This window comes from Schistocerca serialis, chromosome 5 (assembly GCF_023864345.2).
Source record: "Schistocerca serialis cubense isolate TAMUIC-IGC-003099 chromosome 5, iqSchSeri2.2, whole genome shotgun sequence".
In the NCBI taxonomy this organism is placed as follows: domain Eukaryota; kingdom Metazoa; phylum Arthropoda; class Insecta; order Orthoptera; family Acrididae; genus Schistocerca; species Schistocerca serialis.
Window position 1 is genome coordinate 79,715,303 of NC_064642.1, and position 25,303 is coordinate 79,740,605.

At 37.6% G+C, this 25,303-nt stretch overlaps 1 protein-coding gene across 2 annotated transcripts in view; it reads left to right on the plus strand.

Moving 5' to 3' along the window:
- The window catches only part of LOC126481081 (uncharacterized), a 167,388-nt gene that overhangs the window by 67,966 nt on the left and 74,119 nt on the right, over window positions 1-25,303 (plus strand). For both annotated transcript variants that reach the window (XM_050104572.1, XM_050104571.1), the window contains exon 5: window positions 11,939-12,097. In XM_050104572.1, coding sequence (XP_049960529.1) covers window positions 11,939-12,097 — 159 coding nt within the window. The remainder of the gene's footprint in view (window positions 1-11,938; window positions 12,098-25,303) is intronic.

Genomic DNA, 25,303 nt, shown 5'->3' on the forward strand with positions numbered 1-25,303 from the left:
TCTCCCTTTATTTCTGTCATCTTAGATCATGGGACCAACAACTTCGCTGTTTAGTCCCCCCCCCAAATAAATCAACATTTTAGTCCCCCCCCCCAAATAAATCAACCAACCATTTTTTATGCGTGGTCTTTATATTTTTCTCATAATTACATTACCTTACTTCTAATGTTTTGTATTGGAGGATAAATATCTCTGATCCTTAGAGTGCTACTTGTTTGATCACTGTTGTATAGTGTTAGATTTTACAGTTGCAAGGTAGGCATGTTTTGTTACAAATATCGTTTATTAACTCAATGTGAATAATTTTTTCTGAAGTCTGGACTTATGGCCTTCTTTTTGTCATTGTGTTTGGTGATCTGCATAAGTAAACCGTGTAATTCTTTAACATGGAATAATAAGTTATTGCCAAGTTTGACCTCACTGAGTTACAGTGCTTTTTTTCCCCCCAACCATGATTCCTTCCACCCTTCAGATGAAATTAGTAGTCACATTCTCCTTGCTTTTTCCCACAATATTTCAATTTGTTGTTTTTCTGCATAATTGATGAATTTTGTAGTCAATCCTGTATCATCTGTATATGGTAGACAGTCTAGTTTTTACATCTTTGGATTTAGGTTCTAGACAGTGAGTTGGTGCACCTTGTCTTGTCCATTCTCTTACAATTTATTCAGGGGCACAATTGAACTGTAATGGGAATAGTCTGTTCCCCTTGTCATCCTCCTGTCTCTATTTTACATTCTTTGGTCAGTTCTCCCATAGATTTTACTTTTGATTTTGTCTCTGGTAGTGTTTCCTGTATGATATCTATTGTCTTTTGATGTAATCCAGATGTAGCTTGTATTCGAAAGAGAGAGTCTGTTGTGATATGCTATTTTGAAACTGGTAAACATAATGTCATATCCTTTGTTTGCTACGTTGCAGAAATATTTCATTGAATTCAGAAATTTTATATGTTGCTGCGTAAGTTTCTGTCCCAGTTGCTAAGAGTTTATTTACTGATTGTCATTTTTTATTTGTAGTTTACTATTGCTATTTGAGTTAATATGTATTGACATTTTGTTATTTGGAGATAGTGAGTGGAGCTGTGGATGCTAGAAAATGCATAGCCAAGTGGAGAAATTGGAACATTTCCGACATAGTCTTCTGTTTGAGTTCAGTAGACGAGTGACAGTGGCAGAGACAGCCAGAAACATTTGCCCTCTGTATAGGGACAATGCCGTTGGACAGAGCACATCAAGAAAATGGTTTCTGATTTTAATAAGGATCGTCTTGCATTATTGATTCTCCACAGTCAGGAAGACCTTCAGGGTTTGATTAAGATCATTTAAATGCATTAATCCACTGTCATCCACACCAGTATACTCAATAACTGACAAATGTGATGAACTGTGATCATTCTAACATTGTGAGACAGTTGCAGGCAATGGGGAAGGTTCAAAAATCGTGTGTATGGGTACCACACACTGTAAGCCAAAATTACAAAAATCAGCTGATGACCATGTGTGCAGTTGACTTGTGAACAACACTCACCATTCCTATCCTCTTATCATTACTGGTGGTGAGAAATGGTTTCTATATACTAATGTGAGCAAAAGAAAGGAATGGTTGAGCCCAAACCAAAGCAGCAACTCACTGAACAAAGCCGTGCATGCATCCACAGAAGAGAATGTTATGCAACTGGCAGAACAGCAGAATTGTTTCCCCGAGGTGTAACCATTACTGCTGACATTTATTGTCAACAAATGAGACATCCAGCAGACGCAGTCCAAGAACAACAACTAGGAAGACTAAGTGAACTACACAGGAGTTGGTTTAGGAAGTTATTCTGCACCCTCCCTATTTACCTGAAACAGCACTCTCAGAAATTTCCTTTCTGGACAAAAATGTGCCCTAAACATGGCTTGACAAGTTCTTTACCTCAAAACTATGTGATTCCTGTAGTCATGGGACTGAAAAGTTACTCCAGTATTGGCAGACTGTTGTAAATAGTGAACGTGAATATGTTATTTGTGACGGAAGTCTCTGTTATGTGTATCTGTTGTGTGTATTAAACTTGTTGAGAAACACTACAAAGCTATGCACCAACCCAATGCAAACAAGAAATGTAAAACTGATAAACTCTTGCCGTTTAATTTGAGCTCTAATTGTTGATTTCTGTGTCTAACTTCGGCCATGTTGTTGGATCGCCCATTTCTTTCACATCAACCATCCATATTTCTGTAGTCCTACTGGGCAACTGTTATATATATTTCATAGCTTAAGGCCTTTGCTTTCATTTTACAGTAATTTTGTTTAGTCTTATTTTATACAACAGTAGTGTTTCCTAAGAAATACTTTCAAATTTATTAGCAGTGTTCTGTACCTCAGTTGGTAAAAATGGAACCATATGGGATAACTTGGTTGTCTGTCTATCTATCCATCTTTTAAGACCCCCTTTGTCAGGAACATGTTGAGTTATCAAGCTGAAATTTATATCAATACTTAAATCTATGGTCCATTGCCAGTGTAAAAAATTTAAACTTCTAAGTCAATGCAATCAAAAGATATGAACATTTATGTCACATATTTTGATACTTGCAAACACAGTCATTAAAACACACAGATAAGCTATTGATATACATAATTACAATGGAGATTGCTGGGTGGAGCAGTAAATAAAATAAGGGAAATACAACCTCTCATCTATAGCAGATTGATGCACATAATAACAGAAGACAGCAGTCACACTAGGTTTCAACCACTAGCTCATTCTCCAGCAGTAGTACACACACACACACACACACACACACACACACACACACACACACAGACATCCAAATCCACACTTCCGTGGCCACTGCAGTGCAGTCTGTCAGATCTGTGTTTGGGTCATTCGACGTCAAAACACGCAATAATTCAAGGATTTGTAACCCTCTGTCTCAGGTTTTCACAAAACTTTGCACATTTGCTTATATTTATAACATAGAAACTTCTTCAAGATCTTTTCGGTCTCAGACTACAACTTTATTTTATATCGAATTTTAAATGTAGTGATATTTTGGTAATTGGGCTCTGCAAGAATGTCGATGCAAAATGGTACTTGTCTACATAAATGCCCATAACTCAGGTTTTTATGAAACTTTTTTTTTCCAGAAATTAAGTAAGGCATATAGTTATAGGTACCCAGTTATTGAAGCAGTAAAGCTACAAAGAAAACTTTTTAAAAATATTAATTTATGTCAATCTTCGATTTTCAGAAAAATTGCGATGATGTATAAAAATGCTTATATTACATTTCTCCAACCTGCTGGGAACCTAATTTTGATCTTAAATAATCTCCTAGATTGTAAGCTTTCTAATAAAATAAAAAAATTAATAGGTCTTCTGCTAATTAACACACACTTCTGAAATCAAAATACTTTTTAAGTAAGTTCATCCATTAAGTGCTTCACATGCAAGTGTACCAAATTAGCAAATTTTAAGTATAACTCATTCCGGGCAGGAAAGTTAACTTTAAGTGTCAAAATTTATTTCCTTTCATTTGATTAATTCAGTAATTTTTTAAAGACTGTAATGTATATGTTATATGTGTTCAGCCAGTCACCTGCTCACAGTGATAAAAAAGTGTTCTTAGCAGTAGCTTATTTGAAACCTTTATAGGATGAAAACAACGCAACCATTGCTGAAATTCATTGTTGAGAGTAACTGGAATGCAACAATTAATTTATTTGGTCTCAGTTGCTCTTTGTCTTTTGTGAGACAGGTCATATCTTTTTGTCATGCGGCCCCATCATTCCTCTTGTATAAAGTATGCTGTAAGTGAATTAGTGCTCTGTTGGAAAATTACCAAAAACTCCATGTCATTTGACAACATATCCCTTAGTAAAAGCTCTAAAAAAAACAGAAGAGCTGAATGAAGACCAACAAGATTTGATATTGCTGCGATCTAATATAACCTTGCCACAAGATCAAGAAAGTGCTACTATATGTGGACATCACAAATGCTATTATTTAAAAGTTTTTGAAAGTCATCATAAAACTTGGTGTGTTCCTTTAAAAAAAACACAGATAAACAGTTAAAAAAAATTTCAGATCAGTTTGCTTGCCTTTGTCTAAAACATTAAGTGCTAAAATAATCTATGTAAAACCAGGCCAAAAACTGGCACAACACGTCGTAATATTTGTGAACATAAAACTGACATCAGTGATAGAAAAGAAAGTGAAGTAGATGACCTGGAAGTGACATTTCGTGAATCAATACTAAAAAGTCAAGGTATTGAGGATGTAAATTAAACTTTACATGATTTGGAGTGCTCTCCCTTAAATCTTCACTCCATTCCAAATCACAGCAAGGCATGATATGGCAAAAAGAAGCTAGAAAAAGTGAAGCATGTTTTGGAAAGAAAAGTGTGCCAAGCATTAGGTTGCAGTATTGAAGATCCTGACCGTAGAGAAGAAAATTTGATGATGAAAGTGTTAAGAAAGCCAAAGATTTTGATGCCATGATATTGTTAATGAAAGAAAAAGTGGCTAGTGTAAGAGTACCTGAAAAAAATTCAAATTTTGACCTCATCTCCACCGTCTTGGTCAAAAGAAAACATAATGTCAGAATTGAATGTTAGTGGGTATGTGCTTCGCCAAGCAGGGAAACTGAAAACAGAAATGGGTAGTTTATCAATTCCTGAACCAAAAAGGGGGAAGCTATTGCTGATGAAGTGGTCACTGATCTCTACCAAAATGATGGATATACTCAAATGTTACCAGGAGCAAAAGACAAAGTTAGCATTCAGAAGAATGATTATATGCAAAAATGATTCATCCCTAGCAACTTAAGAGAACTGTACTCTTGCTTTAAATGGGAGAGTCCAAACATTAACATTGGTCTTTCTAAATTTTGCTTGCTAAGACCGAAATGGGGTTGGGGTATTTTAGCTGGTGCTGCCGGCACTCATTCAGTGTTTGTGAGTGTGTGTGTGTGTGTGTGTGTGTGTGTGTGGGGTGGGGGGGGGGGGGGGGTGTTATCCACCAAAATATAAAAATGCTTTTGGATGCAGAACAAATTGAAGAAATATACAAATTACTTATGAAATTTCTTGTATGTGACTTTCAAAACCACGACTGCATGCTTAATCGCTGTGATAATTGTCCTAGTGATGACAAGCTGCCAGAATTATTAAAACAGAAATTTAAAACAGAAATTAGCTTACAAAGATGCTGATGATGAAATTGAGTTCAACCAAGGGATAAACACAGATCATTGGGCAAAATTGCTGAAATAGTCTGCAACTGTTGATGAATACGTAGACTTGTTGGTAACAAAATTACAAACACTTAAACCACACTCATTTATATCTCAGTGTCAGTCAAAATCATTGAAAAAATTCAAAGAAAATCTAACCCTGGAAAAAGCAATTCAGTTAATGGACTTTTCTGAAAACTAGAGTTTTGTAATTCAAAAGGAAATTCAGAGTTACCATTGGACAATAAGCAGCTGTACAATCCATCCCAAGCGTGTTTATGTGGTAAATGAAGAAAGAAGTTGGTAATAGTGAACCACTACTTCATAAGTGATGATATGGAACATGATATAGTATTTGTAAATGCTGTCCAGAAAGAAATGGTTAAGTGCTTGGCAGAGCATTACCCACAAGTGAAGAAAGTGCATTATTTTACTGATGGATGTGCTGCACAGTATAAGAATAGAAAAAGTTTTAAAAATTTGTGTGAGCACGACGACAGTTTTTCTATTGATACTGAGCATTCCGTGACATGGTAAATTTATGTACGATGGTTTGGGAGGAACTGTAAAACATATATTGAGGAGAGCTAGTCTTCAACTAGCGGGCAACACACAAATAACAAGTGCATCTGGTGTCAACGATTTCTGCAAAGCTAATATTGACTTTTTTTTTTTTCATTTCCTAGAGAAAGTAAATGTAGATTTTCTATGCAAGAAACTTGAGAAGAGATTTTCAGCAGTATGGTACCAGGAGCTTCCACCATTACAAACTACTTTCTTGTGATTCTTTAGAGATCAGAAGAGTAACTTCTTCCGAAAAGCCTTCCTTGATCTTTTCATTCAATGAAAATGCCCCACAATGGACATGCACTCATCCTCAAAATTCTTTTGCAGCAGCTCTATATGATGGCTGGTGGTACTTTGCCTTCATCAGAAATGTCTGTGATTAAGGAGGAGACATTGAACTACTACTTGTCGACCCACCTGAACCAGCAGTGTCATTCTTTTGGACTGGGAAGGAAGACTTGATTTGTGCCTTTGGAAAACATTTTGTGTGTTGTTGGTGTACCTAAATCAATGTCATTAGGCAGAATGTATTACTTTAATGAAAAAAATACATAGTTAACAGAAGATAATTTGTCACAGTGGATTAAAAACAGAGATGTTCTTAAGAAGTTTCATTGATAGTTTCAGGGATCTTCACTGCTCCAGCTTAAGTTGATTTTCTATATTCCCATATGTCAAGAATAGTTATTAATTTTTTTCCAATAAAGATACATCCCTTCTGTGACATCTGGGGAACTATGGCAGTAATGTGTCAAAAGCAAAATACTTTCTGTTATTATTATTATTTCTTTCTTTTCTCAGACGTTATGTCTGGTCATAAATGGAAAGTGACGCGGACCTTGATCAAGCGTGACTTCCTTTTAACTGTACGGTATATGTTATATTGCATTTAGGAACTTTCGGGTAATTGAACATGTATCAGTAATTATGGGTTTCTGTAGTTGTATATATACGTTTGGATATAGATGTATTGCATTGATGTACTGGTGGATATTGTGTGGTATGACTCCACCCCTGCCCCCCATCGTGGCTCAAAGTATTGTGATTTCAGATTCATTTGTGTGTCCGTTCATAGAAAACCCATTAATAATTTTATTTTATTGCAATGTGTACTCTTAAGACCAATTATGAGTTCCCACCAGGTTGGAGAAATGTGATATAAGCATTTTTCAATTTGTGTGTACTGTTTCCGGAAATGGGAAAGCGACAATTATTAATTTTTTTAATTGTTTTTTTGTAAATTTTGCTTTAATAACTGCATACCTGTTAACTATATGCCTTACTTAATTTCTGAAAAAATTCCAAATCAAAATCTTCGTAAACACTTGAGTTATGGGCATTTATGTAGATAAGTGTGATTTTGCATTGACATTCTTGCAGAGCCCAGTTATCAGAATATCACTACATTTAAAATTCGATATAAAATAAAGCTGTAGTCTGAGACCGAAAAGATCTTGCAGAAGTTCCTATATTACAAGTATAAGCAAATGTGCAAAGCTTTGTGAAAATCTGAGATAGAGGGGTACAGATCCTTGAATTGTTGCATTTTTTGATGTGGAATAACCCTATGTATATTACAAACTGGTGGTGCATGGAAAAGCAGCTGGTGCATCTAGTGGAAGCAATGCTTTGGAGGATGTGCGGTAACATGGATAAGCAGAGCAGGGAATTTGATGTTTTCACTTGCAATGTAAGAAAAGAACTTCATGTCCAAATAATTTTATTTGTTTTTGCGTTTTGATGATCTCGAGTGTTTTTTTCCGCTATGTGGTTATATGCTAAAATATTTATAATGATTTTCCACACACGTCCTCTCATTATTCATTTAAATCTTGAGAAAAACAATTTGGTTATTGTTCTGCTTGTAAAATCTCTGTGTTATGCTGTTTCTTACTCAAAACGATGTAAACAGACTTTATGTGGCGATACAACAACTTGAACAAACACGTTTATCCTCTTATATTTATGTGACTAATGTGAAGTAAATATGATTTTAGCGTGCCCCTCAGTCACCTTATATTTTCATTACCACACAACATTCAAACATTACACAGTGTAAAATTACAAAGGGACAAAATAGCTGGCCAGTACTTACCTCCAGAAGGCAAATTTCCAGTAGAGCTACAGCTGATAGTTACTTTAAAATACATTTAAAAAATCTAGTTCTATCTTTCAGAACTGTTAGTTGCTTCAAAATACCAGGGAGGAAAAAAGTATAGCTTTAGGGAGGTTGGGAAGGAGTGGAATGTAATTGAGTGCCAGACTGAGAGGGGATCACCTGGTGTGAAAATGAGGAGAGTCGAAGGTACACCTTGCATTCCATGCCAGTTCTAAAACTGTAGCCTTAATTTTCTCTTCATGATAACCCTTTCCTAAGCAATTGCATCTAAAGATTCAAACGTGGAACTATTTACTTCTGCAGGTTTCAATAAATATTCTCTAGAACAATGAAAACAATCAAATATTGACATAATTATTTAATTGGATAGATAAAAAATCTACTCACCAAGTGGCAGCGAACACACACACATAAAAGACTTGTAATTGGCAAGCTTTTGGAGCCAGTGGCTCCTTCAGGCAGAAAGGTTGAAGGGGAAGGAAGAAGGGTGAAGGAAAAGGAATGGAGAGGTCTAGAAAAAGGGGTAATTTTCAGAAAGTCATCCAGAACTGCGGGTCAGCGGAGACTTGCTGTACAGGATGAAAGGAAGCCTTTTCTTCCCAGTATGTCTCCCCTGACCCAAGGTTCTATGTGACTTTCCGAAATCTACCCCTTTTCCTAGACCTCTCCAGTCCTTTTCCTTCACCCATCTTCCTTCCTCTTCAACCCTTCTGTCTGAAGAATGGAGCCAATGGCTCCAAAACTTGCCTATTACAAGTGTCTTTTATGTGTGTGTTTTGCTGCTGCTTGGTGAGTAGATTTTTGATCTAGTAAATATTATCTCAATCTCAAATGCACAAATTGTTGAATACAGTTCAAAGTCCAAAACTATCAGTGAAACAGTAATTTTTCTCTACTTGTTGTGAAAAAGGAACACCACTTGTACAAGTATTACCAAAAGTTTCAATTGCAGATCACCAATTATAACTTCATTGAAATACCACAAAATCATTCCTGTAAATTATGCTGCCACAAAAGTCTGTGGTCACTTATCTAATAGCATCAAAAGTCTGACAGATAGCCACATAGCATTTAAAAGGAAATTAAAAGAATTTCTTAATGGCAACTCCTTCTACTCATTAGATGAATTTTTGGATACAGTAAGTGCGTAATTTCCCAACCTCCACAAAAAAACAACAATAATAATAATAATATCATGATCTATGGAACAAGTACTAATCTAATCTAATCTCTAATCTAATCATAGCCATATGTCCATATCTCATCTCAAGTCACAGTGTTTTTCAGCAAGTTTTCATGGTTTTTTACATTTTTAATTATCTCCTAACTGAATGACACACAATTGCCAGGGGGATAAATTTTGCAATTTCTGACTTGTGTGTGAAGTTTCTTCAATTAAATTGTCTGGCATGATAGTATACCGAGTCTCACTTCATCAGCAACCTCTCAAACCAGTAACTAATGATCTCTGCAAGTTGCTGCTCAAACAGTCTCTGCTGCTAAGAAGGGCTCCGTATCTTTGATCTTAGATGACTGGCAATCTCATATCATGACTATTGGTTCATCATTTCTGACTCCCTTGTTCATGTTCATGAAGTCCTGTGTTTTGTGATTACCTATATAAGCCCACCTGGAGCACTGTTGATGGTGTACCATTGGTACCAGCTGGCCATGTGACATCCTACTACTGACATGAGGCATGGCAATGAGGTGGTGGATCTGTGCTAGTCAGTTATATAGAATTAGCACAGAAAGATGGGTTAACATGGAGACAAGGCAGGATGGCAGAAAGAGACTATCGTTTTTAGAATGCAGTTGCCCATTTTGTTGGTATATCAACACGAGCTGTCCAATGTGTCTAAAGGGATGGTGTCCCACTCACAGCATAAGAACAATGGTCATTATGAGATTCCAGCCAATAGCTACCAAAGACAAATGTCACTCCTGCCAGTAAGTTTTACACTCATCAGTAATTGTTGCTGTCAGTGAATGCAGGTCCATCTGAACCAATTTCCAAGTGAACATTGCGTAGGGAACTGCTTGCAACAGATCTTTGGAGTTGGGTACTCTACAACAGGCCATTGCTCACACCTACACATAATGTTGTACATCTTCATTGGAGCAAGCAACACAGAAACTTGGTAGTAGCTGGCTAGAAACCTGTTGTGTGATCTGACTATTTGCTGTTTAACCTCATAGCAGATGATGGAATGTTTGTCTTGCCACGAGTTGAGCAAACTCATTCAGGTTATCATGAGCATGAACCATTGTGTTTATTTCAACTTTGCTGGCGACCGAGTGTTGCCTCTTCTTCTGGGTCTTCGTAATGAGTATAGTATGGGCACTCCTGTCTTCCAAGACAGCAACACTGAGTTCAAAGGGCTGCGTGCATACATTCCTGGCACCCATTTGCTCCTTGACTGTTTCACTAATCAGTCAGGAAGAGAGGTCCACAGTGGTGGTATCAACTTTGTGAAACCATGTATAGGGTTATGTAAGTTAAGATCCCAGGTATCACACTTTGCAGCCATTCACCATGATGACAAAAAATTTCTGAATTTTGTATGATCCTCATTAGTGTTAAAAAATACGTAGGTTAGTTGTATGGTGTAATAGATAGGCTAAGGGCATTTTATGGAGAAGATTGTGGTTTCAATCTGGTCAGGTGCATTAATTTTTTAGTTTTTGTATCTTTGCCGGAATGACTTTGATCATCATTTTTATTCAATTAATTGATTTAAAAGTATTTTTTATTTTATTTCTTTGTTACATCATTTTAATCTTAAAATCAACTTCTTCATTTGCTCTCATTTTTCTTCCTGTCATTCTTGAAATCATTCTTCATGTGTTTTTAGTTAATTTTACATACTAATTTCAATATAATTTCTTTTGTTTTTATCATCCTATTTTTTGTCCAGGTTATTGCATTCATTATATCTGTTCCTCATTTAGCTTGAATTTTGTTTTGTTTTGTAAACCCTTCTTTTGTTTAAATCTTCATCTGCATTATTTTTGACATTGTGCAGTAGGATTTTATGCTATGTTTTAAATTACCATGCAAAAAATAATTCCCATCTTTTAATGAAAAATACATTTTTCTCACCATTACTCAGTCAGTATAAATAGAGTATTTTGCCTTTTGTTTTTTAACAGATAGATTGGAATTTTCAATTAATTGAATATTGTAGTAAATAAATGTAATTAAATTCATATTCACAAAACTTCTGAGTGCAGAAAGAATGACATAAAGAAAAAATGAAACAAATGAGGAAGTTCATAAGGCAATTAAAATGATGTGACAAAGGAATAGAAATAAAGAATTACATTTCAACCAGTTAATAGAATGACATGATTCAAACCCGCAACCTGTTGCATGTGAAGCTTATCCTTTACACCACACAACTAGTCTGTGCAATACAACTTTTTTAACACTATTAAGTGTCACGCAAAACGGAGAAATTTTTTTCGTCAATTACTCGCAAACGAAGGGCCACCAGGATGAATGGGTGCAGGGCGTGGTACCTGGGATTTTAACCTACAACACCATATATTTGGTTTCAAAAAGTTGGTCCCGCCACTGGGGACCTCTCCTTGTCAATCTTAATCTCACAGAAAATGTTCGAAACTGTATGGAATAGCAGGTGAATCATTGCAATGAACATCTCCAAAATTTGGAAGCTCCAAAGCCTATGATCATGAAATAAAGGCTTCATTTGTGTATAGCATACCTAAATAAACTCGAGAAATTAATACAATTAGCAAAGGCAGAGGTGGTGCTGCACAGTATTACTGCACAGTATTACCATAGTGTATCCTAGTGGTATTAATTTTTTGTCTGCTGTGCTTATGTAACAGACTTAATTAAATGTTATGTTATCGTTGTTATTTCTCTGTACTGTTCAGTTTATGGTTTAGTACAGTTGTTATTGGAGGAGGCAAGTAGCATTTCTTTCTTACAGTCACACATTTTTTGCCACCTATTCTGCATATATTTCTTTCTGTGAAATAACATTCTCTTCTGCTTTCCTTTGCAGACTGTGAACATGTGCGTACTTTTTCTTTCATGCACAGTGAAGTTGGTTGGAAAAATGAATTACAACCATTTCATCCAGAGAAGAAAGCTGTTGAAACTGTTGCCAATGGCATTAATTTTGTACGAATGAATGGGATACAGTTGCACACCAAAGATGCAGGTATGATGTCATTAAATTTTAACTTTATACTTCAGTCAATTACAATGAGAAGTTGTACTGCTATAATTCTCTAACATTTATATGAGCAATTGAGAGCATCATAAAATTATTGTGAGAGTGAGACATCTGATTGTAACTTGATTTTCTCAAGCCATCCTTCTCATAAAAAGAAATGTTTAAATGAAAAAAAAAAATACATTGAGTGATAAATGGGTGAAAAGAAGAGAGTACAATAAAAATATAAGCATATTTGTGTATAATATATATTATAATTGTATAATCTTCTAATGTTAATAAAGATATGCTTCCTAGATTTTAAAAAACTGAATATCATTGTCCAATATAAGACGGGCATTATCTGAGTATGCATTTCATAGATTTGCTTTGACAGTTCAATTGCAGCAACATGTAACAGGTGTTTCTCAGCAGGTAGTGGCTTGTAAACAATTTTCTGTTGTAGAAGCAAATATGCTACGATGTCAAAAATAATTGTCTCTTAGGGATGTTATTCCTTAAATGGGGCATTTTACATGAAATAGTGTTGGATTGTGTTCGGAGAGTGAAAGGAAGCATGAGAATGTTATTTTCAGAAAGTTGAGGGTTAGTAAGATATAATATTCCTCATGTATTTCAATAACTGCATTCCTACGAACATTGTAACACCCCACTTCACTAATTTCTACACAATCACAAGTCCACTGAATGGACGTTTGCCATTATTCAGAAAGAAGTGTCATTAAAGGACATGTTAGTGTTACTAAAATAACTTTTTCCTCAGCTGATTGTCCCGAAGTTGACATCATCTCCTTTTCAGGGTTTAACTTAGCTCTCCCAGTTTGACTGTATGGCTGAATATACCATTTCTAGGTTTGTCATGCTGATGGTTTGTTAAATGTCAAATAAAACAGTTTCTTTATGGATTCTTCAGTGTTCATAAATTCATAGACAACAAGTCCATAATATACGTCTCGTGAAAGACTCTACAAGACTCTTCTTTCCTCAGTTATTCAAACGTCTTTTTAACACTCCATCATAAAACCACTCTTCGTGCCAAGTGCCAACATGAAGGAGTACAAAGATGACATTTGAGGCAAAGAGGTTTAAATGATTTCCATCATTGTCAAAGGTATTGTTTCAATTAACTGAAATGAAATGTCGTATGGCTAGGGCCTCCCGTTGGTTAGACCGGTCACCTGGTGCAAGTCTTTTGGGTTGACGCCACTTCAGCGACTTGCATGTCAGTGGGAATGACATGATGATGATGATGATAATGATGACAACGCAACACCCAGTCCCTGAGTGGAGAAAATCTCCAACCCAGCTGGGAAACGAACCCAGGCCCCTTGACATGATAGTCCATCACGCTGACCACTCAGCCATCAATTAACTGATACATAATTTGACAAAACTTCGTAAAATAGATTTTTAGATTTTCATCTTAAAACTGCGAAAATCATCCTCATTGCATAAAATATAAATAGTTATGCATAAAATAATAAATTTTACATAACGTAGTGTTGTACTAATTTTCTACTTATAAATGAAATTATCAATATCCATTGGTATCAGTGTCTTCAGAATGTACATCAGGCTTGATTACATCACAATGCAATGTATCGCTTTGGTGCTGAAAATATGCTAGCCATGCACTGCTACAATTTGTTGTAAAGTGGCCGATCATCCACTCCCCCTTTCAAAATCTTTTTCATAGCATAGTAGGAGTTTCTCAGACCTACCTCTAGTATTTAACTTTTCTGGATGAAATCTGTGTTTTAGCAATTTCTTACAAATGTAAAGTGAGTCTAAAGTTATTGAAACATCCATTGATTTGTATGGACTGTTGGGAATTCTGTCTTCTGACATTGTTGTACAAAAAATGTTTGTACAGCAGATCCAGTTTCTGAGCGTTGTGTGAATTCAGAGGTGACAGGTATAGAGATAACAACAATTTAGGAAAAGAGAGACTGTGGCTTACTGTGAAGAAAACATGTTAAGTTTCACACAGGCACAATTAAGACACTTACACAAAGCTTTCGGCCATAGCCTTCATTAACAAAAGAGAAACACACATCAGTCATACACACAAGTAAGCACACTTCACGCAGACATGAGCACAAACTCATTCAGCTTAGGTCAGAATTGTGTGTATCTCTTTTGCTGATAAAGGCTGTGACCGAAAGCTTTGTGTAAGTGTCTTTTAATTGTACCTGTCTGCAACTTAATGTCTCTTCTTTACGGTAAGTAGCAATCTATCTTCTCCTATATTGTTGATATTCCTACCTGGAGTTTCCGTTTTGAGATGTAGAGGTAAGTAATTGTAAAGTTTGAAACTAATTAAAGCCTTGTAATAGTAGCAAGACAACTGAATGCAGTGATATGTCAGTTAGATTCTGTATTGGTTACACAAAGAATGTGATATCACTTCTAGCAGCATTGACTGGAGATTGCTGTTGCAATGGGACATCTCTTGTGACTGGAAAAGGTTATTTCTTAAAATAAAAAAAATAAAAAAATAAAAAATATGCATAGAATGCAAGTACAAAACTGAATTCGACACATCGATGTAGTAGCGTGCAGTACCTCCTATTCTGAAGGCAATAGGGGAGCCATCATGATCTGTAACCATTCAACCACCATTGACAACTCATGAAAATTATTGTCCTCACTGCTTAGTGGCCTCCAATATGTATTCAGTAGGATTGGAGTTGTGTAGCCTGGAACCATGTTAGCAAACAGATGCACATGGTAGGATAGTGGTTTCCTGTATTGCTCATTAGTGAGAGAGGTAGGAGGGGCATTCAACCACTCTTTTGGCTACAAAGCCCTATTTTTCAACATAATCTCCATTCAATGTGATGGACTTGGCCACCTTACCGGTGGGAGGGCCTGTGTGCCAGCATGGTACCACTGTTCTGGTTAACATTGAAGTCAACGTGATACTTAGCCAATAACCTCCCAACATCCATGTATGGTTTCCCACATAGTGCATCCTTCATTGGGCCAAAGAGATGGAACTCAGAAGGTGCGAGATCCAGGCTGTAGGGTGGATGAGCAACAACAGTCCAATGAAGTTTTGTGAGCACCTCTCATGTGCACAGACTAGTGTGAGGCCTTGCAGAGAAGAAGTTCATTTGCACTTACGTGGCAACAAACATGCTGAAGTCGTTCTCCAATTTATTCTCAGCAGCACAATACGATCAGCATGCAGGAGATCAGGCAGGCTTGCGCAACCTTGTTGCGATGATGACAAACGCCTTTCCCAATGACTTACCATGCTTTTGTTCACTGTCAGGTCTCCGTAGACGTTCTGCAAGCGCTTGTGAATATTTGCAATGCTCGGTTTTATGCCAACAGAGATAGCTGTCTGCTTGGAACGCACCTCTGTTACGTAAGCCATTTTGAAGGCCAAGTATACAGCTGGAACAGATCGCAACTTCGTGAAACTGTAGGGGCTGAAGCAGGAGTATTACACAATGCTCCACAACAAGTTTCCCATTTTTTCAGTCAAAATTGGCCAAAGAAAAAAGAGTGTTGCATTACTTATTGAACACCCCTCATATTTGCATTAGGAGACCCATTTCATCCCATCTAAACATTCTTAACATGAGAATATCTCTTCCATCATTCCACCGCCTGCCTAAAAAATGCCCTATTGCGGTGGTAACTGTGATTTTTGACATACTCATATTCTGTCATGATGTACTAACAAGTACCATGACTTATCAGTACAGGCTACTTTTTCTATGCTTCAAGACAGTGTCTAGGGACAATGTTATTATGTTTTTTAAGCTGTGTACTTGTGGCATGATATCAGCAAAGATATCTGTAAGGTGGTGATTCTGGATGGTATAGTGGCTCACTGGTTAGTGTTCAGCATTGAGACGGTGAGTGATTTGTTGCCCCGTCTATCCATTGTCTCAGTCTTTGATAGCTGTCAGTTACTCATCTCACTGTTGTCTTTTGCTGTTATTTTGACAGTGATAGTAGTCAGCATATTGATGTATTCATCATACACCCTGGTGTGTGTGTGTGTGTGTGTGTGTGTGTGTGTGTGTGTGTGTGTGTTTGTACAGAAGAGACTATTTTTTGCAAAGTGGTTAACTACCCACCATAGCGGTTGTTAGCAGAAGAACATTAGTTGTAAATCTATTGCCATTTGTAATGTATGCCAGTGAGAACCCAGAAAAAGGAGGATTTTTTTCAAAACCATATCTAAAATAAATGCTAGCTGGGGTAGTTGGTACAAGGTAATGCAAGTTTAAAAGCTAATTTAAAGTTTCAAGGTGTTGAGCTAGGTGTTAGACTTTATACTGCTAATGCCAATATAAAGGGTCGGGGTGATGAGCTGAATGCGAATGTAGACAACAAGGGGCTAGACTCAAATGTGTTCTAGCAGAGACAAAGAAATATACAGTCGCTAAATTAAGTGATAACTAGAGGTCAGTAGTGTTGATTTAAGAAAGAAAATAGATAGGCAGGTACAGAAATTTGCAGAGCACATTACAGAGTCTTGCAAGGAGAAATAGAAATTAATAATAGAATATCTAAATTATGATCAGTCATTTCAAATTCAATTGGGAAGCAGTGTGACTTAATAAGAAGCAAAGTTAATGAACAATGTAGAGACTGAATAAAGGTTTAAGAGAGATTAAAGATTTTACTGAACAGGAATTTACTGAGAAATCTCGGACACTAAAAACAGGTTAAATGTATTGGAGCAAAATAAAGATTGTGACGGAACTGCAATCTCATACTACTCTTGCAACATCGGAGTAGTGTTATAATTACCTAATTGAGTGAAAGATTCAGGAAAAAGTTGTTATCTATTGGTACATGTTATTCAACAGCCAACACTGATACAACAGAAGCAAAGCTCCAGAAGTTCTGGGATGAATTAGCTAAAACTTTGGATGAGATTTGTAAAAAGAAAACTTATTGATAATTGTGGTCCATGGCTCGTGGTCTTGCGGTAGCGTTCTTGCATCCCGCGCATGGGGTCCTGGGTTCAATTCCCAGCGAGGTCGGGGATTTTCTCTACCTCGAGATGACTGGGTGTTGTGTGTCTTTCATCATCATTTCACTCGCAAGTCGCCGTAGTGGTGTTAAAGAACTTGTGGAGCGGTGGCCGAACCGCCCCGCGAGGGGTCTCCCGGCCACCAATGCCATACGCTCATTATTGATAATTGTGGGTTTCCTGTAGGATTAATAGAGAAATTACATCTAGATAGTGGGACAAACTTTTCAAAATAGTTTCCTAAATTTAAACTTGAAGGCAGTGCTCATCAAACTTACTTTTTGAAGGTATTTTCTAAATCCTTACCTAAGTGTTGGGAGGACTCCAAGAAAATTGATTTTGTCCTTGCTTACTTAGAAGAAGATGCTGTCAAATGAGGAACTGCTCATTCAGAAGAATATCCTTCTCTGAATGACTTTTAAGACACTTTTAGAAAAAAACACTGGTTTTCAAGTAGTCAAGAGAAGATAGTCCTGAGTTATTGGATCCGAGGCATCATAATAATAGGCAGACAAACTATGAGAGGTACCTGACAAAATCTAAATACTTAGACAATCGTAAAGAGAAGTATCATTTGTTATAAGTGTTGGTCCCTTGATTATCCCATTGAGAAAAGGAATATGGTATCAAGATTGGTCTAGTGTAAATGAACTATTAACATTTATAGGAGGATTAGATAAGAGCACATGCTGAAAAGTAATGCCTCCAAATTTTTTATTTGAAAACTCTTGATGCTTTTTAGATAAAACAAATATTATTAAAGTTCTATATTTTTATTCTGCATGTTTACACTTTTTTTGAACGGAATGGACAGTGTCTTGAAAGGAGGCTGTAAGATGAACATCAACAAAAGCAAAACGAGGATAATGGAATATAGTCGAATTAAATCGGGTGATGCTGAGGGAATTAGATTAGGAAATGAGACACCTAAAGTGGTAAAGGAGTTTTGCTATTTGGGGAGCAAAATAACTGATGGTGGTCAAAGTAGAGAGGATATAAAATGTAGACTGGCAATGGCAAGGAAAGCATTTCTGAAGAAGAGAAATTTGTTAACATCGAGTATTGATTTAAGTGTCAGGAAGTCGTTTCTGAAAGTATTTGTATAGAGTGTAGCCATGTATGGAAGTGAAACATGGACAATAAATAGTTTAGACAAGAAGAGAATAGAAGCTTTCGAAATGTGGTGCTACAGAAGAATGCTGAAGATTAGATGGGTAGATCACATAACTAGTGAGGAGGTCTTGAATAGAATTGGGGAGAAGAGGAGTTTGTGGCACAACTTGACTAGAAGGAGAGATCAGTTGGTAGGACATGTTCTGAGGCATCAAGGGATCACCAATTTGGTACTGGAGGGCAGCGTGGAGGGTAAAAACCGTAGAGGGAGACCAAGAGATGAATACACTAATCAGATTCAGAAGGTAGTGGGAGATGATGAGGCTTGCACAGGATAGAGTAGCATGGAGAGCTGCATCAAACCAGTCTCAGGACTGAAGACCACAACAACATCAACATGTTTACACTTTGCATCCATCTGCCACTAGAGGACTCTTGAGTTCTAGCATGTTACAAGACAATGTGTAATACAACTATTTTCATGCATGAGAAACAGCATACTGTAGTCGAGTTTTGAATTTGAAGAGTTCATCCAAGCATGGAGCACCCTCTCCTTCAGCATGACCTTGCCAGGCCACACATGAGCAGTGAGACATCTGCAACAATCCAACACCTTTGATTCCTGTCATTGATCATCCTCCATACGTCTATGTCTATGTCTACATCTACATAGATACTCTGCAAGCCACTGTACGGTGCATACCACTGCTAGTCATTTCCTTTCCTGTTCCAATCGCAAATAGGGCCACGGAAAAAGGACTGTCTGTATGCCCCCGTATGAGTTCTAATTTCTCATATCTGATCTTCGTGGTCCTTATGCAAAATATATTTTGCTGGTAGTAGAATCGTTCAGCAGCCAGCTTCGAATGCTGGTTCTCTCAATTTTCTCAATAGTGTTTTTCATAAAGAACATCACCTTCCCTCCAGGGATTCCCATTTGAGTTCCCAAAGCATCTCTATAACCCTTATGTGTTATTTGAACCTACCGGTAACAAATGTAGCAGCCCTCCTCTAAATTGTTTAAATGTCATCCTTCAATCCGACTTGGTATGGATCCCAAACACTTGAGCAGTACTCAAGAACAGGTCACACCAGTGTCCTATATGCAGTCTCCTTTACAGGTGAACTACTCTTTCTAAAATTCTCCATATAAACCAAAGTCAACCATTCACCTTCTCTACCACAGTTCTCATATGTTCATTCCATCTCATGTCACTTTGCAACGTTATGCCCAGATATTTAAACAGTGTGACTGTGTCAGACAGGATACTAGTAATACTGTATTCGAATATTACGGGTTTGATCTTCCTAGTCCTCCACATCAGTTTACATTTTTGCTCATTTAGGACTAGCTGCCACTCATCATACCAACTGGAAATTTTGTCTAAGTCATCTTGTGTCTTCTTACAGCCATTCAACTTTGACACCTTACCATACACGACGGTATCATCACCAAACAACCGCAGATTGCAGCCCACCCGGTCCACCAAATCGTTTGTGTATATAGAGAACAACAGCGCTCCTATCACACTTCCCTGTGGCACTCCTGAAGATACCCTTGTCTCTGATGAACACTCACCATCGAGGACAACATACTTGGTTCTATTATTTAATTAGTCTTTGAGCCACTCGCATATCTGTGAACTTATTTCATATGCTTGTACCTTCGTCAACAGGCTACAATGGGGCACCATGCCAAATACTTTGCAGAAATCTAGAAATATGGAATCTGCCTGTTGGCCTTCGTTCATAGTTCTCAGTATATCGTGAGAATAGGGAAAGCTGAGTTTCTCATGAGCGATGTTTTCTAAAACCATGCTGATTTGTGGACATAAGTTCCTCAGTCTCAAATAAGTTCATTATATTCGAACTCAGCATGTGTTCAAGAATTCTGCAGCAAACAGAAGTTAAGGATATTGGTCTGTAATTTTGCATGTCCGTTCTTTTACCTATTGTATATACTGGAGTCCTCTGCTCTTTTTTTGCAGTCTCTTGGGACTTTGTGCCATGCGAGAGTCTAATGACAGTTTTTTTGTATGATTCTCCTGTGTGAACAATTTTTTGAACATGAAATTTAAAAGTTTGGCTTTCGTTTTGCTATCTTCAACTTCCACACCAGACTGATCAACGAGGGACTGAATAGAAGCCGTAGCCCCACTTAGCGATTTTATGTAAGACCAGGATTTTCTCGGGTTCTCTGTCGGATCTTTTGCTAAGGTATGACTGTGGTAGTTGTTCAATGCTTCGACATAGATATTCTTACGTATGGGTCAATCCAAATGAAGTGGTCCAATAAAAATTAAGTTGGTTGCTTGACCATTTTTAAATATTTTAATTTTTTCATTTGTGATTACCCTGTAGTTGAGAAGTTCAAACCAGTTTTTAAAAAAATTTACATTTCACCTTTACTGAATAGTGGGCATTCTCGTTTGTAAGCACGTGACGATGTTTCAGTTTAGAGACGTTAGCAACAGTTTGAATATCTCTGCACTGGGTTAAGTTACAACATTGCAATTGACATGATTGTTTTTAGAAAAGTGTCCTCTACAACATTGTCTATTACACAAAATACCCTAAATTCAAAAATAACCAGTCAAAATTACCTCCAAAGTTTGGTATCAAAATTTTCAAAAATCCAGTTTTTAGGCCCAAAAATAACAAACAAGGGTGATTTATGAGAGTCTATTTTTTTCCTATAGTGAGATACCATACACTGCTAGCCTCATATAGAGCAAGAACACTTACAAATGTTTCCTTATTTTTTTATGAATGTTTGAAATTTGAAAATTTTCATTTTTTGTAAAGTTTGGGGTTAGTTATCTCAGGTGGGACAGAACCGAGAGTGGAATAGCTTCTAATTCCTCAGCATCTTCCGAATTTCATTATTAAAATGTGATGGATCTTTTCCATCCTTTATCCACTTACTAGGCACATAACTCTCCAGACTAGGATTTACAATCTGTGTAAACTTTGCCCGTAATTCCTCTACATCCATCTTACTGGAACTAAGTGATACCAGTTCATGGTCTAAGTGCGATGCTAATAACTGCTTATCTGCTCTATCTAGCAGAAACATTCTGCTAGCATTTTTGACTGATTTATTTACTTTAATAACCATAGTTGCTACAATGATATCATGAATGCTACTCACCATTTCTGTACTGACAAAGTCAATAAGGTCTGGCCTGTTTGTAGCTACAAGGTCTAAGATATTTCCATTGCATGCAGGCTGCCGAGGAGCTAGACACTCAAAACAGTTTAGAGAAAACATTTTCAAAAGTATTTCACGTGACTGTCTGTCTGTATCCCCCACAATAAATCCATAGATATCCCAGTCTATACTCGGTAGTTTGAAATCACCAACTAGTATTGCAAGATCTGGGTATGTATGTGCTGTTGACCGTAGACTTCCCGAACAAAAGCGCTGGCAGGTCGATAGACACACAAACAAACACAAACATACACACAAAATTCAAGCTTTCGCAACAAACTGTTGCCTCATCAGGAAAGAGGGAAGGAGAGGGGAAGACGAAAGGAAGTGGGTTTTAAGGGAGAGGGTAAGGAGTCATTCCAATCCCGGGAGCGGAAAGACTTACCTTAGGGGGAAAAAAGGACAGGTATACACTCGCACACACGCACATATCCATCCACACATACAGACACAAGCAGACATATTTAAAGACCAATATATATATTAATATATATATTAATATAATTAATTAATATAATTAATATAATTAATTAATATAATTTTTTCCACGTGGAATGTTTCCTTCCATTATATTGACCGTAGACTTCCTTTGAATTACATTAGGACTGTCACAGCAGAATAGGGTGGTCGGTAGAAACATCACATAATTAACTTGCCATATAGTGGAGATGCTGAGTCGCGATAGGCACAGCAAAAAGATTCACACAATTATAGCTTTCAGCCATTAAGGCCTTCGTCAGCAATAGGCAATACGGAGGGCAGGAGAGAAGGTGAGGAGGGCAGTGGGGATAAGTAGCGGGAAGGAGAGGAATTAAAAAACTGGGTGTGGTGGTGAAATAATGGCTGTGCAGTCCTGGAATGGGAACAGGGAGGGGACTGGATGGGTGAGGACAGTGACTAATGAAGGTTGAGGCCATGAGGGTTACGGGAACGTGGGATTTATTGCATTGCAGGGAATGTTCCCACCTGTGCAATTCAGAAAAGCTGGTGTGGGGGGGAAGGATCCATACGGCACAGGCTGTGGAGCAGTCATTGAGATGAGGGATATCATGTTTGGCAGCATTTTCAGCAACAGGGTGGACCACTTGTTTTTTGGCCACTGTTTGTCGGTGGCCATTCATGTGGACAGACAGCTTGTTGGTTGTTATGCCTACAGAGAATGCAGCACAGTGGTTGCAGCTTAGCATGTAAATCACATGACTGGTTTCATAGGTAGCCCTGCCTTTGATGGAATAGGTGATGTTAGTGACCGGGCTGGAGTAGGTTGTGGTAGGAGGATGTGTGTGACAGGTCTTGCATCTAGGTCTATTACAGGGGTATAAGCCATGAGGTAAGGGATTGGCAGCAGGGGTTGTGTAAGGATGGATGATGTAATGGATCTGGGAGATGTGTTATTTTCTACCAGATTTGTCGATACCAAATTGTAAATGTTTTCTTATATTTTTTTGTCAGAATTTTTTATTATAATTTGCCTTATTAAATGCTAGTTTGCTTATATTATTGAGAGTGAAAGCATATTGATTACTATTAGTAAATGTGTCGAAGAATAACAAAGAGACTGATTACAAGTGGAAGCTTGTGTGTTGTGTAAAATGTCTTTGACACTGGAGTCGTCTTTGACTGTACTCAGTCGGCAGTTAACTCTTGGTGTGTGTTGACGGTAGAAGAATGTGCAGGTCGCCGTCATAAATAATTTTGAATTATGTTACTATTTTTTTATATAAACTTTAAGAAGAAACTACATTCGAAGAAATGGTATTTGAAGCACCAAAAATGAGGCAAACACATTGAACCAGGTCATTTCTGCAGCCGACAAAACTGCATTGTGGAATCATACTTCCACTAGACAACTGAAGCCAAGACAAATATCGCCTTGTAAACATTTAACGGAAAAGGTACTGTCACGAAATATGCCAAATTTAAGTAAATAAAAATAGTGAGCATATTTCAACTTTGTGTCTTAGCCGGGATACCATATTTCAATGAGTATATTGTGTAGGTTCGGTGGACAGCGGAATACCACTGTAGGACGGGTGGGAAGGATAGTGGGCAGGACATTTCTCATTTCAGGGCACAACGAGAGGTAATAAAACCCAGGTGGAGAATGTAATTCAGTTGCTCCAGTCCCATATGGTACTGAGTTACGAGGGGAATGCTCGTCTTTTGCAGGACTTTGGGAGGTGGTTGGAGACTGGAAAGATAAGGCACAGGAGATTTGTTTTTGTACAAGGTTGGGAGGATAATTATGGTCAGTGAAGGCCCCAGGGAGACCCTCGGTATGCTTTGAGAGGGACTGCTCGTCACTGCAGATGTGACGACCACGGGTGGCTAGGCTGTACGGAAGGGACTTCTTGGTATGGAATGTGTGGCAGCTGTCGAAATGGAGGTATTGCTGGTGGTTAGTGGGTTTGATATGGATGGAGGTACTGGTGTAGCCGTCTCTGAGGTGAAGGTCAACATCTAGGAAGGTGGCTTGTTGGGTTGAGTAGGACCAGGTGAAGCAAATTGCGGAGAAGTTGAGGTTCTGGAGGAATGTGAGTAAGGTGTCCTCACCTTCAATCTAGATAGCAAAGATGTCACAATGAATCTGAACCAAGTGATAGGTTTACGTTTCTGGGTTCTCAGGAAGGATTCCTCTAGATGGTCCATGAATAGGTTGGCATAGAATGGTGCCACCTGGAGGGGAGGGGGGGGGGGGGGTTAGCCCGTATTTGTTTGTAGGAATGCCTTCAAAGGAGAAGTAATTGTGGGTGAGGATATAGTTGGTCTTGGAGACTAGGAAGGAGGTTATTGGTTTGGAATCCATACGGTGTGTGGAAAGGTAGTGTTCGATAGCAGTAAGGCCATGGGCATTAGGAATGTTAGTGTAGAGGGAGGTGGCATCAGTAGTGACGAGCAGGGCACCGTGTGGTAAAGGGTCAGGAACTTCTAACAATACCACCACTTGCAAAGTAGATTAGAAATCAGATTAATAATGTTGCTCACGCTGCATATGTTCGCTTTATCAGGCAACAACAAAGTTATTGACTGTGAATGGTATCATCAGAATGGAAATAATGAAGTCACTGTAAAAAAGTCATTAATTTTGGCACTTATCTTGAATCGATTCCCACGTAGATTTCATCGAAGTTGTTGTGGCTCATCTTGTTGATTCTAGGGTGATTCCACTTTGACTGCTAGAAGGTCCAGATCTATATTTTAGCAATACTTGAAGACCTAACAAATGCGTTTTTTCAGGAAATTCTTAATGATCATACAATCCCAGATCAGAACAGTGGTATGGTAGAAATAATTTTTGACTTGGTGTTCATGAACACCAACTCAAAAATTATTTCTACCATACCATTGTTCTGATCCACATTTTTATTAAACTTCTTGTAAATTCACATATACTTCTTCTTAATTGTCACATCATCAAGAAAACAGTTTTCTATCAATCTTCATATATTTAATTTCCACTTTAACTGAACACAAGACTTGACTGTTCTTTTACAAAGCGAAATAACAGCTTAACTCCTGCAAAGTGAAACAAAGACTGCTCTGTGCACATTCACCCCAAAATGGTTACAAGTAAGTCAAAGATTATGACAGTCTCACAGAAATGAATACACACAAGAACCATATCACTGTAATATATCGATACATCGGAGTACATATACATTAATAAAACCAAATGTGAATATTGTCACAAAAAATGTCCGTTACTTCGCAGAAAAGTAGTACGATATTACTGGTATCGAGAACTTGGGTTGGAGTGCCGTAATGGTCACGTAAATAAAGAACCATTACAAACTGTGAAGAGTCGGTGGAGGAAATGGTTTTATATAGGAGGATAGGTTCCCGGTAATAGGTTGAAGGTGTTGGTCGA